Here is an 18334-nt window from a genome sequence, read left to right as displayed (position 1 = left end):
CTGGAGGGATACGTGCATTGCATGCTGGGTAGATTCTCATGGACATGGCAGCTCACGGAAGGTTGGAGGTCTCCGTTGATGTCTCGGGCCTGCTTCAGAACATCACGGTCTTGGCCGTGGGCTGCTACAGATGATCGGTAAGATATGGGAGGGGGATGGGGGGGGAAGAGGAAGGTGTCCTGGGAAGGGTGAGGTTGTGGGGCAGATGCTAAGGTGTTGGGGGGTGAGTGAGTTTGGGAGGGGGAAGGAGGGTGTCAGGGGGTGGAGGAAGTACAGGGGGAGGAGTGACTACCAGGGGAGGAGGGTGTAATGGTGGAGAATGCTGCAAGTAGGGAGGTAGGTGTAAGGGGGGGAGGAGGGCATTAAGGTCGCGGGGCGGTGGGGGAGAAGTCCAGGTGAACGTGCAAGGGAGGGGTCTGTGGTGTCAATGGCTGCCTCCTGGGGAATGAGCTGAGTGTGCATATGTTAGGAGGGAATGGTGAGTATGAGAGGGAGCAGGTATGGTGGGAGAGTGAATGTGTCAGTAACAGCGGAAGGGACGCAAAGCCAGTCACAGACCCTGGGAGTGGGAAGGAGGAGGTCGGGAAGGTCAGCGTGGACCGGGGTGGGATTCTCCAGGAGGTAGGGAAAGTGCATGTTCACCTGGACAACCTGGAAAAACAATGTTTTGGGTTGGTAGGTGATGGTGGGGTGGTGGAAGGTAATGCCGGGGGGTTTACAGCGGTGGGGGAAAGGATGTGGGTGTCTGCAGGAGAGGAAAGGACTGGGGAGCTGATCAAAAGCTTGATACAAAATGGTTTTTAAATCGAAAGTGAGTGGAGCCTCGTGTTGGACAGGCACAGATGCTGCATGGGAGTGTGAGCAGTGGGTGGGCGGAGATGCAGGTCGGCTCAGATGGACAACTGAAAGCAAGCCCCAGCAAGCAGCATTGAAAATGCTCGGGACATTGAGATGACTGTGACAGATGAAGGTTCTGCGTCTCTGCGAGAGTACTTGCACAAGGCTTGGAAAGGCCTTGCCACTGGCACACTTCTCCCTCCAGAATCACTCATTTTCCAGCTGAACTGCTAGTGGTGGTGGGGTGGGGGGGGGAGGAGGAATGCAGAGGAAGGCCTCGCAAAGCCAGTCAATGAAGCTGCAAGGCAACATTACACATTATTCAGTGAAAATGAATATATTTTCAGGTCATATAAAGTGACAAGGCCTGTTCACCCGTGCAACCATTTGTGATCAGAACTTCTTAATTTTTCTAGGCCTACAACTTCTTCTCGGTGCTGCACTGACATCTGCAGCAGGAGTGGAGACAGCCTGTGCAATGTTTGGCGCTGTTGCATCTCGTGACTTTGGCGTGTGTCTTCTGGGGAGCCGAGGACTTGAGGGCTCCGGCTTGCTTTGGCTGTCCTCCTGTGGGCCAACTGCTCCCTCTGCAGTGACAGAGGACGAGGTTGAGGGGGTCACAGGCAAAGGGGACTCGGAGGGAGAGGGCAACTTCTGAGATTCCTGAGTGGATGACCCAGGGGTGTCCAGCTGCTGCTCCTCCTCCCTTTGGGTGCCCAGGGGTCCAGCCTGACTCCTTGAGGAGAAGGAGCAGCTGGAGCAGTGTTGAGGTGCCGCTTTCCCCTTGCATTGACTCTGCAGGAACTCACCCATGGCTCCCATGATGGAGTACAGGTCTGTGCACATCTCCACGTTCAGCTGGAGCAGGGTCTCCATGGTGTCCGCCATCCTTCCCATGGAGACCCTCATACATGCACATGTGGGCACCACTTCATCAGAGAGCAGGCAGGCGCACTCCTCCAACTCACGTGCCACTCTGCTGAGGGTTTCCAACAGCTCTGCGTGATATCCTCCCACCTTCTACTGACTCTCCACGATGAGTTGGAAGGCCAAATCCAGAGGCTCGTCATCTGACATGGACCACACAGATGCCTCTTCCCCAGCAGTCCTCCGAGTGCCGGGGAGCTCGGCTGTACCTGCCTCCTCCTGCTGCGGACACATGTCTGTGCACTGACTACCAGATTGTGAATCCGAGCCTGCACTAGATCTAGGTCCCACCGAGGTGTGTGTCTCCGTGCTGGTGGAGGGTGTGGGTAAGCGCTGTGACAGGTCGTCCTGGCTGCTTATTTCTAGCTCGGGGGCGTCTTCTTGGTTGGAGGTGAGGACCTGAATGGAGCTGAGGGACTGGCTGGCTGAGGGTGTCGGTCACTTGGCAGAGCTCCCTGTGAACCAAAGTAGAGATAATTAGCACATGGCAGAAGAGTCAAAAGCATGAGAGAGAGCACTTGATTGAGTTGAGAGAGGGATGATGTGGTGCAGGATCCTTAGGTGGGTGTTCGCCGCCGACCTCACCATCCCCACAGGCAGGGTCCACATCCTCACCAGTAAGCACGATGGCACACTCCTCAAAGTGAGCGAGGGGCCTAATGTGAGCCACTCCACCCCCGGTCTGGGGCCTCTTCCTGCAGTTGTGAGCCAGTTTCTCCAGCATGAAAACAGATGGAAAGAGTGTGAGCAGGGCATGGGACTGTGTGGAATGTTTGTGTGGTGAGTGGAGCCATGGACAGGATGAGGATGTGAGCTCCAGAGGGTATGAGCCTGATGGAGATGTGAGGGTGCATGTGAGAGTTGGTGGTGTTGTCTCATGAGCTGTGAGTTCCCTGTGGATGTGTGATGGGTTTTTGAGTGTGTGAGCGGAGTGTGTTGAGGCAGTTGACTTACCCTAGCAGAACGGATGATATCGTTCATCCTCTTCCTGCACTGGATGGCTGACCTCCTCTGTGCTCCAGTGGTGCTGACCGCCTCTCAGGCAGGATTGGTGACCCTGGTTGACCTCCTGCGGCCAGAGACGGAGTAGAAGACATTGCGGTGGCCTTGCATTGCGTCCAGCAGGTGTCCCAGATGCATCACTAAATCTGGGGGCTGCTGCCTGGCTTTCGGGGCCATCTGTCGCCTGGAGCATTCCTGGTCTGTAGAAATGAGGTAGGCTGCGCTCTGGCGCGCTTTAAATATGGCGCCTGGAGTGAGGAAGTGGAGAGGTCACTGTGTGGTGGGCAAATCTGAGCCTGCCTACCAGCGATTCGGCGTGATTCCTGTGAATGCATTATTAATGAGGTGGTACACACTGGGAAAAGAACGATACGGCATGAAAACCCGCAAAACGTCTTTTTTCACACTGCTACCACACAGTGCAAATCTGGGATGATTCCACTCCTAATTTTTAAACTGTTCCCTCGTTCTCTACTCTCTCACAAGGGGAAATACCCTTTCAGCATTCACCCTGTGAATTCCCCTCAGGATCCTGTATGTTTCAATCAGATCACCTCTCATTTTTCTAAATTGTAATAGGTATAGGCAAAACTTGCTCAACCTTTCTTCATAAGACAATACCCTATCCCAGGACTCAATTGAGTGAACCTTCTCTCAACTGCTTCCAATTCCATTATATCTTTTCTTAAGTAAGGAGGCTAAAACTGTACATAGTACTCCAGATGTGGTCTCACCAATGACTTGTAACAACTATAGCAAAACATCCCTACTTTTATATTCTATTCCCCTTGCAATTAATGACAACATTCCATTTGCCTTCCTCATCACCTGCTTGTACCTTGTTGTGATTCACAAATCAGGACACCCAGTTCCCTCTGTACCGCAGCATTCTGTACTTTCTCTCCATTTAAATAATATACTGCTTTTCTATTCTTCCTGCCAAAGTGGACAAGTTCATATTTTCCCACATTATACTTCATCTACCAAATTTTTGTCCCCTCACTTAACCAATCTAAATCACTTTGTACACTCTTTATATCCTCTTGACAATTTACTTTCCTACCTAGTTTTGTGTCATCAGCAAACTTAGTTACCTTTCATTTGGTATCTTCTTGCAAGTCATTAAAATGGATCATAAATAGTTGAGAGCCCAGCACTAATCCTTGTGGCACTCCACTGGTTACAGTTTTCCAACCTGAATACGATCCATCATTTATCCCTATTCTCTATTTCCTGTCAGTCCTCTGAAAGTCCTACTGCATACACCATGAACTCTTATTTTGTGAAGTAACCTTTGATGTAACACCTCACTAAATGCCTTTTGGAAATCCAAACACACCACATTTACAAATTTCCCCCTTTATCCACCTTGCTTGTTTCTTTAATAAATTAGTCAAATGTGATTTCCCTTTCACAAATCCATGTTGACTCTGCCTGATTGTATTATGATTTTCTAAATGTCCTGCTATTACCTCCTTAACAATGGATCCTAGCATTCACCCTATGGCAAGAGTTAATCTAACTTGCCTTAAGTTTCCTGCTTTCTGTCCCCTTCCTTTCTTGAATAGAAGTGTCACATTTGTGATTTTCCAATCCACTGGGCCCTTTCCAGAATCTAGGGAATTTTGGACAATAGCAACCAATGCATCTACTATCTCTGCAGCTCCTTCTGTTAAGATCCTAGGATGCAGGCCATCAAGTCCATGGGACTTGTCAGCCTTTAGCTCTAGTTTTACTGGTATCTTTTCCCCAGTGATTGTTTTAAGTTCCCTCTGATTGAAATCCAAAATTCCTTTAAATCCAGAATTCTACCTTAAAGGATAAAATGTTGGTGCAAAATAATTGATATTCATAGAAAAAGAACACAGTCAGCTTTTTGTCAGGCATAGATCCAGTATTCTTTTAAGCTTCACCTTGACCAATATAGGCCTATATAGGCTGAACCATGCCCCCCTTCAGATAATGGGGAAGAGTCACTTTCAGTTGGAATTTTAAAAGTATTGAAATGTAAATTATTCCTCCGATTTCAATCAGGGATCACAACACAGTATTTTTGGGGTCTGCGATGCTGTAGATGCTATTAATATATAGCTTCCCAACAGAAAGTTGATCATGCCCATGTCAGTGAAACATAGGCTTGTTTTCAAATGAAACTCAACCAATCTGGGCAATCAGAAAGACTAGTTTTTACATTTTTACTAACATATATGTATTTATTTCTCTTCCATTTTAACAAGGTGATGCTCTGAATCTTCGGCATGAGTGCAACATGGCTCAGAAAATTAAGAGGGAGACAAGCCCTACAGAAACATATAAACTTCAAGTGCAACATGAATTTCACTGCACTCAGATCACATCCTATAATCATAAGGTATCCTACTCGGTCTGGTCTGAAAGTTAGACTGTTGCGGTGTTAAATAGTGGGACCACTCCATTCCAAGAAGTACCGAGGTAAGTCTTCATCTTCATCACATGGCTGACCATCCAGGAAAGCTGATCGCCCACCTGTGTTTGAAGCAGTTTGATTTTCATTCCTTGATTTTCACAGGGTAGGCAATCTGTGCTGTCAGACATGTCGTGAAGATGGAAGCTTGGCTTGTTCTCAACAAGCAGAGCAAACAATCAGTGGGGGTAGGAGACTTAATAAATTCAAAAACCAACTGGGTCCTTTATTCTACACTTTGAGGTCAGGTCAGGTTTTTATTATTGGGTTGGGCTAGAATTTACTAAAAGCATAATGGGTGTGTGAACAACGTACACCAATATAAAAGGTGTCCCATGAATTGTGATTCGCCACAGTTAGCTGGCCGATTTGCATTGCTCTGCCATTAGCTTCATGAAAATAGCATCTCACCCTTAATCTCCCTGCGGTTTCCATAAAGTTGCTGCATTTGCGCATTAATCACACGTTAAACTCACCACAGAAAGTTAATTCTAGTAATTAATAGTGTAAGTTCTCTTTTAACAATGTGGTAATTGTAAATAAAAGCAAAAAACTGCAGATGCTGGAAATCCAAAACAAAAATAAAAATACCTGGAAAAACTCAGCAGGTCCGGCAGCATCTGCGGAGAGGAACACAGTTAACGTTTCGAGTCTGTATGACTCTTCGAAACATTAACTGTGTTCCTCTCCGCAGATGCTGCCGGACCTGCTGAGTTTTTCCAGGTATTTTTATTTTTGTTTTGGTAATTGTAAATGACTGGCAGCCAGCCTCTGTGACCCACAAAGTGAACAAGCATAAGTGTCAGATTCCATTTCTGCAGTTAATGAATTGGTGGAGATTTTAAGGATAGCAAGTTTTAAGTTCTAATTTTTTTCTTACTTTTTTGTGTCTCTCTCTTAATCCCGTCTTTCTTTCCTTCTCTTTTTCCTTTCTTACCTGTTTTGACAATGAATTCACTCGCTCTAGTTGACCCTCCTTCTCAGTCCTTCCTCTGTTTAAAATTCTTAAATCTCATTGGTTAAGGAGATAATCTATTGGTCCCATTGTTTACCATGTCCTAGATGCCCTGTTTCCCTTGAAATGCTATTAGCAGCTTATTTTTTGAGCAATTTAGAGGGCAAAGAAATTTGGGCTGTCGGGCACAGGAAAATTTCTAACTAACTGGGCGTGCCATCAGAGGCAATACTTCAGTAAATTCAAGGCCATTGAATCTCCTTGGGGCCCAGTCACATTTTGGGTTTTTCTCACTGGTTAATTCCTTGGTTACAGCTGCTCCTGAAAACAGACTTTGCCTTTCGTATGACCAAGAATCAATGTAAGATCCGGGGAACATATTGTGTATACTTGAGTAACAGTCAATCTTGTTTATAAGTCGACCCTAACTTTTAGCTGAAAAATTCAAACTCTTTGTACTTACTCTCTCTTAAAACTGGTTTTCTGATTTTCTGTCATATTGCCAACAGATCTGGTGTGGCTAAGTGTTGTATGCCTCTAACCAGAGTAAAAAGCCTGCATATTTATGGAGTGAAATGAAAAATGTCGTGTGACATGAACAGGAGGGATTTTACGTTCTTGATGGTAGTAACCTGATAGGGAGAGAGACAGGCTACAAGCAGTTAAAACTGTATCACTGTGGCACAGGTTAGATACAAACTTCAAGCTGTTAATAAAACAGGAAATTATTCTGCTGTCTAATATCAGTGAATGCAATCCTAAAACGGAAACCTGAACTCAACTGCAGTTGGGAAATGCCAGCAGGTTGCCTCTGATTTGGACATATATCAGCCATAGTGAAGAGTGGAATCAGGGGAACACAAAAGCAGCATTTGCACTGCTCTTAATCATTTCACAATGTATAATAAAGGATGAGCAGACTTGAAAATAGAAGGTTGGGGGAGGGGGGTGACCAAAAAGAGGTCTTTAACATTATGGAATGTTTTGATAGAGTGGACAGAGAAAGAGTGTTTCCACTGTGGGGGAAAAGCAGAATGAAAGGCTGTCAATTTAAGATGTCATCAACAAATCCAGCTAAGGAAGTCAGAAGAACTTCTTTATCCGGAGAGAGGTGAGAATGCGGAATTTGCTACCACAGGGAGTCGTTTGAGGCTCTAGACTCAACTATTCCAACCCCCTCCTGGCTGGTCTCCTTCATTCTATCATCTGTAAACTTGAGGTTGTCAAAACTCTGCTGCCCACTTCTTAAACTGCAGCAAGTCCTGTTCCTCAGTCACCCCTGCACTCACTGACCTGCATAAGCTCCCAGTCAAGCAACATCTTGATTTTAAAATTCTCATCCTTGTTTTCTAAATTCCCCCATGCCTTGTCCCTCCTTATCTCTGTAATCTCCTTCTGCTCCATAAACCCTCCAGGATATTTGTGCTTTCTAATTCTGGCCTCTTGTGTAGTCCCAATTATAATTGCTCCACCATTAGTGGCTGTACCTTCAGTTGCCTAGACCCCAAGCTTTGGAATTTCATCCTTTCATCTTTCTGCCTCGCTACCTCATTTTCCTCCTTTAAGACACTCCTTTAAACATACCTCTTTGACCAAGCATTTGGTCATCGTACCTGGTATCTCATATGGCTCAGCGTCATACTTTGTTTTATAATAATCCTGTGAAGGATCTTGGGGCATTTTATAATCTTAAAGACACTATATCATTATAAGTTGTTGTTGTTGAATAGGGTAGATAAATCTAAGGGGAAGTTGGGTAATCATATGAGGGAAAAGGGAAAAAAAAGGTTATACTGATGGTTGGATGAGAAAAGAAGGGAGGAGGCTTGATTGGAACATAAACTAGTTGGGCTGAGGGGCCTGTATCTGGGTTATATATTCCATGTAATTTAGATGTATTATGGTGATGTGTTTCAGATCATGCGGAGTCCAATTTGCTGTAGCAGCATGCACTTTTCACATGCATGTTATAATCTGCAGCAATGGATAGTGATGGTAGAGGCTTCCACTTCCGTTCCATCACATGGCCGACCAGGAATATCCCCATCTCCCCATCCCCCCTTACTGACTGCCATAGGCCATAGGATATAGGATTTGCAGGTTGATAATCGTTATGAACACACCTTCCTGGGCCATCAAGTCCTGGGGTGGGGGTCTTAAACCTGGAGCTTCTGGCTCAGAGCGGGGGGAACGTTACCCACTATACCACAAGATCCCCCTATTTGTATTGTACTGTATTATAAATATCTGTGCACTCTGACAGCTCCATCTGCAGCATGAAGAAAATGAGTCACGGACACACACCCAGCTCGAGATCAACTATGGAAAACACTGGGATGAGATTAATAACAGGAAGAAGATTTTCATCACTCAGCTCTTTAAGAATGATTCCAGCGCCAGCTTAACCAACTACTTCATGGAGGCAAGTCTGTTGGGAATAATTTGACATGAATCTTTTCAAACCGGATATTCAGCATTTTGGAGGGATTATTAAATAAATAAAAGGGTGGCTGCCAACATATGGCTGAAAGCAGGCAAGCTTGTGCTTGTAATTTTAAATTTGCCTTCAGCAGTCCCTGATGAGAGGAGCATCAGCTTTCAAATGCTATAAGCCAAGATCAGAGTCTTGTCTTATACAATTCGATGAGACAGCATTCATTGAAAGGTGGAAAGCTTGTTTCTTTTTTTTTTATCGTTGTATTTATAATGGAACTCAGTTAATAGTGCTTATGTAGAAATATGGTCAAAAATCAGGAAATTCCAATGTATATGAAATCATCGTTTGGTAGTACAGAACTTGAGTATAGCTGAAAAAAGAGACCTTTTTTGTCAAAGCTTTTTGTCTTGCACTCGTCAGGATAATTCACAAGAATACCAAATTGCAAAGGGAACAACAATTTATACTGCATGAGAAGAGAGTGCTGATTGGTTGGCAAGTGGACTCTAGCACAAAGCACAGTGGTTAAAGGGACAGTGTCATCACCTTGAGGAATTGTTGGCCATCCCAGTTTCTGGAATAGCTAGGAATTGGCTAAGAGAGGCTTTGCATCATAATAGCCTTTGGACAATCATATCTGTGCCACCTTAAATATTTTCACCATTTTATTTTTCTTGCTTTGATTATTTCAACAAATCTCTCAATTAAAATGTAACATGCCAAAATGAAAGAGTAGATCAGCGCTGTCTTTCCCCTGTATTTACAACCCTTTCACTGGATTTTTTTTTAGTATAGTGACAATGATTAAGAGCTCATTTCATTGTCCTTTTGCCACAACAGCCAGACATATGGGACTTGATTTTCTTGCATTATCACCTCAGAATTGGGCAGGATAATTAAGTATTTGAACCAAAGTCAAGTGTTGGGGCCTATTACGACATACTTACCCCATCTCAATCCACACACCAACCCCCATACATATGAGATGCCTCTCTCATGCATGCACATTATGACGCAGACAGACTTGACAAACTGCCAAATTTCCCTGTCTTCCAAAGTTGTAATTGCTGACATTAGAGCTGCCAGGAAGAATCATCCCTAATCCCTTTGGAAGGAGAGGGCTCTTTCTCTCCCATTAAGCCGTGTTGCACCTCTGAGGCACCTTTACTTCTTTAAATGACTTTGTCTCCGGGTGACTTCATCCAGGTCTTTTCTACTTCTAGACGTGACTATTCCAATGCGCTCCTGGCTGGCTTCGCACATTCTCATCTCTGTAAATTTGAGGTCATCCAAAACTCTGCACTCAGTCCCATTCCCCTATCACCTCTGTGCTTGCTGATCTACACAGTTCTGCAATGCCTTGATTTAAAATTCCAACCCTTGTTTTCAACTGTCTGGCATGGCCTCGCCCCCTCCCTATCTCTGTAAACTCATCCAGCCCACACCCCATTGAGATATCTCCTCCAATTTTGGTCTCATGAACATCACCCAATTTAATCACTCCACCATTGACAGCTGTGCTTTTGGTAGCCAACGTCCTAATGCTCTATTCCAGAAAACCAATTGATGAAGGATGATACTGAAGCTAATCTTTACTTAATCTTTCTTTTACTTACAGAGTGAAACATTACAAACATATACGTCCTAACTCAGCCCCACAGTCTTAGTGCTGATGTGATGTTTTAGTTCACTTGGTTTCTGAGTTGCTGTGGCAATATGCACTTTAACATGTTGTAGTCTGGAGCTACGAATAGTGATGGTAGAGGCTCCAGCTTTCTTTCCATCACATGGCTGACCAGGAATCTCTCCCACTCTTACCGCCTGTCATTGGCGTGTGTTTGAGGACCCTGAAGGTTGATGATCAACCTGTTTGACTGCGTTGTGAACATTCTTGGCCATGATGCCCTTGGTCGTCAAGTTCTGAAGGTGGGACTAGAACCCGGAGCTTCTGGCTCAGAGGCAGGAACCTTCCCCCCACTCCAACACAAGATCACCTGACAATTTTAGTAAGCTTCTTTATATATGCGCAAATAATACTCCAATTAATGTCCTCTACCTCACTATAATTAAACACAATTGATATACAATTAGTACCTAATCTCTGGAATTGCCTCAGTAAATCTCTCCACCTCTCTGCTTCTCTTTCCTCCTTTAAGACATTCCTTAAAACCTTCCACTCTGACCAAGCTTTTGGACCTCAGCCCTCAGTGCTATACTTGATTGATATCGCTCTTGTGAAGCACCTTAGGATGTTTTACTGCATTGAAGATGCTGTATAAAAATAAGTTGCTAGGGCAACTAGTGAGTCCACTGCTGCACTGTCAGAATGCTTCTTTCTGGAACCCAACTAGAATCACGCATATATGCCAGTTAAGTGTCAACTTCAGAAGATGGATCAGGGTTACAGCACAATTGTTCAGACACAATGTTGGGCAGAGGACGAGCCCAAACATTGTAGTTGCAGGAATTCAGTCCTGAAATGTTTTGTGAATCTTCAGTCAGACCACATGATGGGATATGACAGCAGTCGCAATGTGGCAAGTTAACAAGTGGAGTTAATATTGAAATCATGAAGTGTAGATAAATGTAGATAAAACCATAAAAAGGCCAACAACATTTTGTTTTATAACTAGGGGAATAGACTACAAGAAATAATAAATTTCTACCTAGCCTTAGTTATTGAGTGCTGCTCTGGGTGCCCATTTACAGAAAGCACATTAAAGTGTACACAGTATAGATCTCTAGTTTGTTGCCAGAGATAGATAATTGCAATAATGGGACTGTTCACACTGGAGCAGAGAAGGTTAAGAGAAGGTTCCTTTGCAATTTAAAATTATGAAGAGGTTTGATAGAGTAAATAATGACACTGGGGTCGTCAATTTAAGTTTGTCTTGAAGAATGAGCAAATAAATTACAAGTTTCTTCACATGGGGGGGGGTGTTGCAAGAAGGAATGTTTTACCGCAGCGAGCGATTAAGGGAAAGACCATTGTATCCCATAAGGCAGGCTTGTCCAACCTTTTCACTTGGGTTGGGGGGGGGCACATTTCCATTTTTTTCTCATTCAAGGGGCTGATGTGCAAATTTCAGAAAGATAAGATAACTTTGAACTGAATTTCAAAAAAAAGTTGTGGTATGAAGAAAAGAAACCTGCTGAGCAAAATAAAACAATGCCAAGGCAATAAATTGTTGTTAAAAAACTAGTAATTAATAAAATGACCAGAGTGTGAGGGTCAGTGTGTGTATGCCAGGCTCACTCCCATTATCAAGGTGCTCACACACTCACCCTCACCTACACTCACTGTGAGTGGGTGTGAGTATGTGTTGGTGTGTAGAGGTGAGGGTGAGTGAGAAACCTGAGTCTCTGCGTCTCTCTACCTGTCTCTCTCGTTCCCTGTCTCTCTCTCTCTGTCTCTCTTGTCCTCATTCCCACATGCGCACTCTCTCCCTTACTCCCACACACACACTCACTCACTCACTCCCTCGGTCCCACACATGCACACTCACCCTCTCACCCACATCACAAACACACACTCACTCACCCCCTGCCCCCTCCCTCCTCTGCCCCCTCATTCCCACACAGAGTGACTCACTCACACTCCCATATGCCAGCCAGCCTCTTCCACACTCCCTGTCCTCCGATCTCGGGCTCCACAACATCTCACTACCCTCCACCCCCACAAACCCCGGCAGCTTGCCTCTCTCTCTCTCTCCCTCAACATTTGGAACAGGAATGTAGGATTACAAGAGGAATTTAATAAAATACATAGTTTATTGCAAGGTCCAATGCATCAGGATGTTTTCAGAAACATTGTCAAAAACCTAAGTGTTTAAGAGCATTGGTCTTAACAAACTCAAAAATATGTGACACTGTTGGGGTTGGGATGAAAAGCAAACGATTTTTTGGAATTTTTAACTGATTACAAAATGATATACTTTTTAAATGCCAAAAATTCCAATTCCTCAACTTGTCATTTAATAGCTTCAAACTGATTTGTCATTATCCAGTTCACCTTGCAAATTCCAGAGAAGCAAATTCATTACAGGACACAACTGCAGCATTCTCACTTACATCAGGGATACGCTGAAAGCAACACACATGTCAAAGTGCTGTACAATGACAAGATACCATTCCAGGCAGGAATTCAGTGGAAGGATACGTCAAAACCTAAGTTGAAGAAGTGGGAAGGTAGGAAGATTAACTGGCATGAACACAACAGGCTGAATGGCATCCTTCTGTGCTGTGACCATTCTATGATTCTAAGCCAACAAGCTATAGGAATAACAAAGTATTTTGCATGTTAAGCACAACTGACAATTTGTATTTCAAATTGATGATCTGAAAAAAAAAAGAATCTGTTTTTGTTTAGTTCAAGTGATGCAAGTATTAATATATTTTGTCTTGCAGATTCGCCACAAATGACTATTTGGGCCAAATGGCCACTTTCTGTATCTCTATGTAACGATGTCTGATTTTGACAGAGATTTAAGAACAGATTGCTTTTTAATTATTGTTCCTACGGAAGAGACATAAAAAGGGGAAAATATGACAAAACTGGAGAAATGATTGAAACATGTCCTTTCCCACTGGTAAAACCTGTGAACGGATACCATGAATTATGCTCTTAATTTGAAGCTGGTCCAAGACACAGGTTTTGTTTGACTTTCAGCCAGAACAGAAGTTACTGCAAAAGTAGTACAAGAAAGATGAAAAATATCACTGCTGTGATGCTGTGGAGTTATCTAACTTAACAGCACAGAGCTTAAAATTTCATTCACTGCCTGCAATCTTTATATCATTCCTTTTCTTGGTATTACTCAGCTTGGAATGATTACATCTTGAGTTCAGCCTACACATTCTCTGTGGGAAGATAAACAATTTTAAACCCAGTGCAGATAGAAGGATGATTCAAGAAATGTGTGGGGATACGTATCAGGAAAGGATTGACAGGCTGGGTCTCTTGCTTTCAAAACAGAAGACTGAGGGGTGACCCCATAGAGTCTTTAAAATTATGAAAGATTTTGTGGATACAGACAGACTATTTTCCCTTGTGGGGAAGATAGCCACCAAGAAATCCAATGGGGAAATCAGAAGAAACTTCTTCACCCGAAGAATGGTAAGAATGTGGAACTTGTTACCACAGGGAGTGGTTGAAGTGAATAGTACACATATATTTAAGGAAAAGCTAGACAAGCACATGGGGGTGAAGGGAATAGATGATTACGATGGTAGATTCAGGTGAGAAAAGATAGAAGGAATCTCAAGGGGAACATAAACACTGGTATGGACTGGTTGGGCCAAATGGCCTGTTTCTGTGCCATATATCCTATGTAATCCTAAAGGTTATACATTTGTCTATATGGCGTGATCACCAGCTTACAACATTAAAGAGCCTATTTTACAATCCTCACCACCAATGCGCCCCTTCAGCCACAGTCCAGAACTTGCCACGCAGGGGCATATACTGGCTATGCATAATAAGTGTCAGTACATGGGGATGGGTGGCAATCTTAAAGGGACCACATAGTGCAACAAATGGGCCATGCACAGAAAAGGAAAATTAGAAGGAACTTGGAGGTCCAATACAAGTGGGGGGATGTGGTTAGATGGTGATGGGATTTTTGCATTATGATCCCACGCGTGTCATATGCCCATAAAATTTAGTAGGAAGATGGAGACTTTACTTTCAAAAGGCAGAATAGAATATGGATGGTTCAACATGACAAAATGGACTCAAGGGTGAGGTGACTTCATTTGTGGTTTTGATACAGACAGGGACAGACACATCTGAGCATGCCCCTGGAAAGGCATTAAAATGTAAATGACCTTGGGTAATTCCATTGAAGAGACTTAAAGTAACAATGAGCATTAGACTTGCTGGTCCATGAAGAAGGAATTACAAATAAAGCCATTTCAGAGGTTATTCACGGCTGGAATGTTGATGGGTTATCAAACATCCTCCATTGTGTGACAAATTGCTCAGTCATCAACCTATTTATGTGAACAATGGAAACATTAATACTGTTGGTCACATGACAGAAACTAGCTTGTGATAGGAAATACCTGGAAGTACCTTATTAATCCACAAGGACAGGCCAGGGAAGTTAGTCTGGGGTCAGTACTGACAGATGAAGAGATCTTTCCCAGAAAAAGGGACAAACCCTAACTGGAAAAGAAAGTCATCTTGAGAAGTGAATTAGGGCTAATTTATTTTACCTACAGAAATATATCCTCACTATAGGAGCTTGACCACACTTCACTGGAAAAACCAGTAACTTCCAATGTCAGTGGTCTTCAGTGAACTAAGAGAGAATCCTTTAGACCTGCAATGTTTCAACCACCACCTTGAGGACTGATAATCAGAGTGACTTTTTTTGACCCTTTAAGTTATCTAAGTGCATGTTACAGCTTTAGAAATCATCTCTTCTGTGTGTGTGTGTGTATGTGTGTGTGTGTATGTATGTATGTTTTGAGGAGTTGCAATTACAATTTCTTTTGACTTAAACTTACAAGAACGCCTTTTTCAGGTCTATTATTTAAAGTCACAATACGTAAAGGGTTATAACACTCCTCTAAAATACATCTTGCTGTGGTCAGTTGAGAGGGAGATATTATCCCACATCTCTCTCCTGTCCTTAACACACCCCAGCATTTTTACTAAACTGAGGTCAGGCACAAGAAGGCCACTTGCCCCAGAGGAATGGAATTAAATGCAAGTGTTGCATCCCATTGAAGTCACTAGGACACGTTTGTTATTTTAACTGCAGGCCCAGCTACCACCCGCAAAGCTCCAGGCAAAAGGTAAGTGTTTCTTTTCAAAATTTTGGAAAGGTTACTTATGGACCAGCAGGAGCTGAGAACTCAAGGTGTACAGAGAAGGACTTTGGAAGTGTAGATCTGAGAGTTATTCTTAAAGCCTACATTTGGAGGAAAGGTACACAGGTAGGAAATTGTATTTGTTAAAGCACTGTCCCATTTACCTGTTGGTGGTTCTGTGACAGATCGGTCATCTGAATTTGATAGCTGTTGACTATAGAGCCACAGGCTATGTAGACAAATTACATCACCAAGAAAGGAAATCACGTATTTAAGAACGAGATAGTCTGGCGTTCATATGGCATTGGATGTACTAATCGTAAAACTTTATTTCTCAATTTTTGATAAGGTTCGCTGAAGCTAGATACACCTTGGCTTTATCTTCAGACTTCTCATAAGCTGAATCAACCTCACATTCGTGCATACCAATCAAGTGTGGAAATAACAGCAGCAAAAGCTATATCAGTGAAGAATCTGGTGATCTGGACCTACTATAAAAACAAAGGAAATAAATTGGAAGGAAGGATTCATATTTACACACCCAGCACCACTTACGTAAAGGTTAGCAATAGTCTACTCTTCTCTTTAAAGGCTTCACTCGAATGGGGACAGTGATAGTTTCACATCATGTGTATTATGCTATATATGTACTGGTAGTTTCACATCATGTATATTATGCTGTATATGTACTGGTTTGCCCTTTTGAATCATTTTATTTTAGGGGCACAAAACTAGCCTGTAGAACTCCAGGGCTGGTAAATTCTGATTAATACAAATGCATTGAACTTGATCATTTAGGTGCATGTTATGAGAAATTCAGGTTTACATCAGATTGCAGCTCTCAGAACCTTATACACAAAATTGCTTCAAGAATTATTTAGGGGGGGCACTCTGATGACGAGTATACTGTTGAACTAATCTGCTAGGACGGGTCTTCCCCTTTCTTATATCTAGTAGTATGATGGGTTGGACTTTGCAGTAACAGTGAGATTAACAGTTATTAATGTTGAAATTAGACAGCAACTTCTAGCTACCACATGTGCACTTAAACATGTAAATCAGGACCTGCTGTTCGCAATGCCCTGCTCCCCCAAACATTGCATGAGATAATGGCACCTCACCCTTTTATTCATCATTTCAAAAACATTGAGCAGTATAAGGTTGCTTTACCCAACATATATACATGCACTAATTGTGCCAGAACAAGTAGAGCATGTCCATCCCTTTTAAAAGCATGTCAAGTCATAATTTGTGTTCAACAATCTTCTGGCACTGAAAATTATTATTTACAAGTGTAGAATCTCATTCCTTCAGATTTTAATTGTTGGAGATTTCAAAGATGTGGGTTTTTAAAATACTTTTTCTTTCTGTCCCTTTTATCTGTCATTCTATTTTATTTCCCTATCATTGTTTCATTTTCTGTACTTGATTTAACATTGAAATAAATAATCTAATTTTCCTCTCCTGGTTCAGTCCTGCAGCTGCTCAGTAATAATTCTTCCATCTGATTAGTTATGGAGGTACATAGTTGCTTGCCTTGTTCATATAGGTCCTAGAAACACTTGTAGAGGGGGCTGGGCTTTTTTACTGGTTGACAGCAACTTGCCATATAAAAACCCACAGTCAGGGAATGGAGGCTGGTTCATAGGAGCTAATGGAAGAGTGAAAATACAAAACAGGGAAGAGGGAAAACTTAACCTCTGTGGAGTTTTATTTTTAAGTTTAATTCTAAACAATCATCCAATTGTTTTAAGCAAAATACTGCAGATGCTGGAAATCTGAAACAAAAACAGAAAATGCTGGAAAAACTCAACAGGTCTGAGAGCATCTGTGGAGGGAGAAACAGAGTTAATTTTTTGAGTCCATATGACTCTTTTTCAGAGCTAAAGTTAGCTCTAAAGAAGAGTCATACAAACTCGAAACGTTAATTCTGTTCCTCTCTGTGAGACCTGCTAGGTTTTTCCAGCATTTTCTGTTTTCGATCCATTTGTTTTACATTTGTTACTACATCAAGAATTGTTCATGACATAATCTGAGTTATTCAGAGAAAACGTTTTGGATTTTGCCCTTTTTTAAATTCGTTCACGGGATGTGGGTGTCGCTGGCTAGGCCAACATTTATTGACCATCCCTAATTGCCCTTGAAAAGGTGGTGGTGAGCTGCCTTCTTGAACCGCTGCAGTCTATGTGGCATAGGAATGCCCACAGTGCTGTTAAGAAGGGAGTGACAACATTTTGACCCGGTGACAGTGAAGGAACGGTGATATGTTTCCAAGCCAGGACGGTGAGTGACTCGGAGGGGAACTTCCAGATATGCTGTTTCCATGCATCTGCTGCCCTTGCCCTTCTAGCTGGTAGTGGTCATGGGTTTGGAAGATGCTGTCTAAGGAGCCTTGGTGAGTTCCTGCAGCGCACCTTGTACACACTGCTGCTACTACTGTGCATCGATGGTGGGGGAGTAAATGTTTGTGGATGTGGTACCAATCAAGTGAGCTGCTTTGTCCTGGATGTGACGAGCTTCTTGAATGTTGTTGGAGCTGTTTTTGTCCAGGCAAGTGGAGAGTATTCTATCACACTCCTGACTTGTGCCTTGTATTTGGTGCACAAGCTTTGGGAAGTCAGGAAGTGAGTTATTCACGCAGGATTCCTAGCCTCTAACCTGCTCTTATAGCCACAGTATTTATATGGCTGGTCCAGTTCAGTTTCTGGTCAGTGGAAACCCCCAGGATTTTGATAGTGGGGGATTCAGCAATGGTAATGCCATTGAACGCCAAGGGACTATTGTTAGATTCTCTCTTGTTGGAGATGGTCATTGCCTGGCACTTGTGTGGTGCGAATGTTATTTGCCACTTGTCAGCCCAAGCCTGGATATTGTCCAGGTCTTTCTGCATTTAGACATGGGCTGCTTCAGTATCTGA

General features: G+C 43.1%; 1 protein-coding gene across 1 annotated transcript in view; it reads left to right on the top strand.

Annotated features, from left to right (window-relative positions):
- The window catches only part of LOC121287955, a 387185-nt gene that overhangs the window by 200761 nt on the left and 168090 nt on the right, over positions 1-18334 (top strand). The window contains exons 26-29 of the mRNA XM_041206118.1: positions 5004-5137; positions 8428-8586; positions 12609-12789; positions 15767-15978. Coding sequence (XP_041062052.1) covers positions 5004-5137; positions 8428-8586; positions 12609-12789; positions 15767-15978 — 686 coding nt within the window. The remainder of the gene's footprint in view (positions 1-5003; positions 5138-8427; positions 8587-12608; positions 12790-15766; positions 15979-18334) is intronic.

Source organism: Carcharodon carcharias, chromosome 15, assembly GCF_017639515.1.
Source record: "Carcharodon carcharias isolate sCarCar2 chromosome 15, sCarCar2.pri, whole genome shotgun sequence".
NCBI lineage: Eukaryota > Metazoa > Chordata > Chondrichthyes > Lamniformes > Lamnidae > Carcharodon > Carcharodon carcharias.
This window is presented reverse-complemented; position numbering and strand designations above follow the sequence as displayed.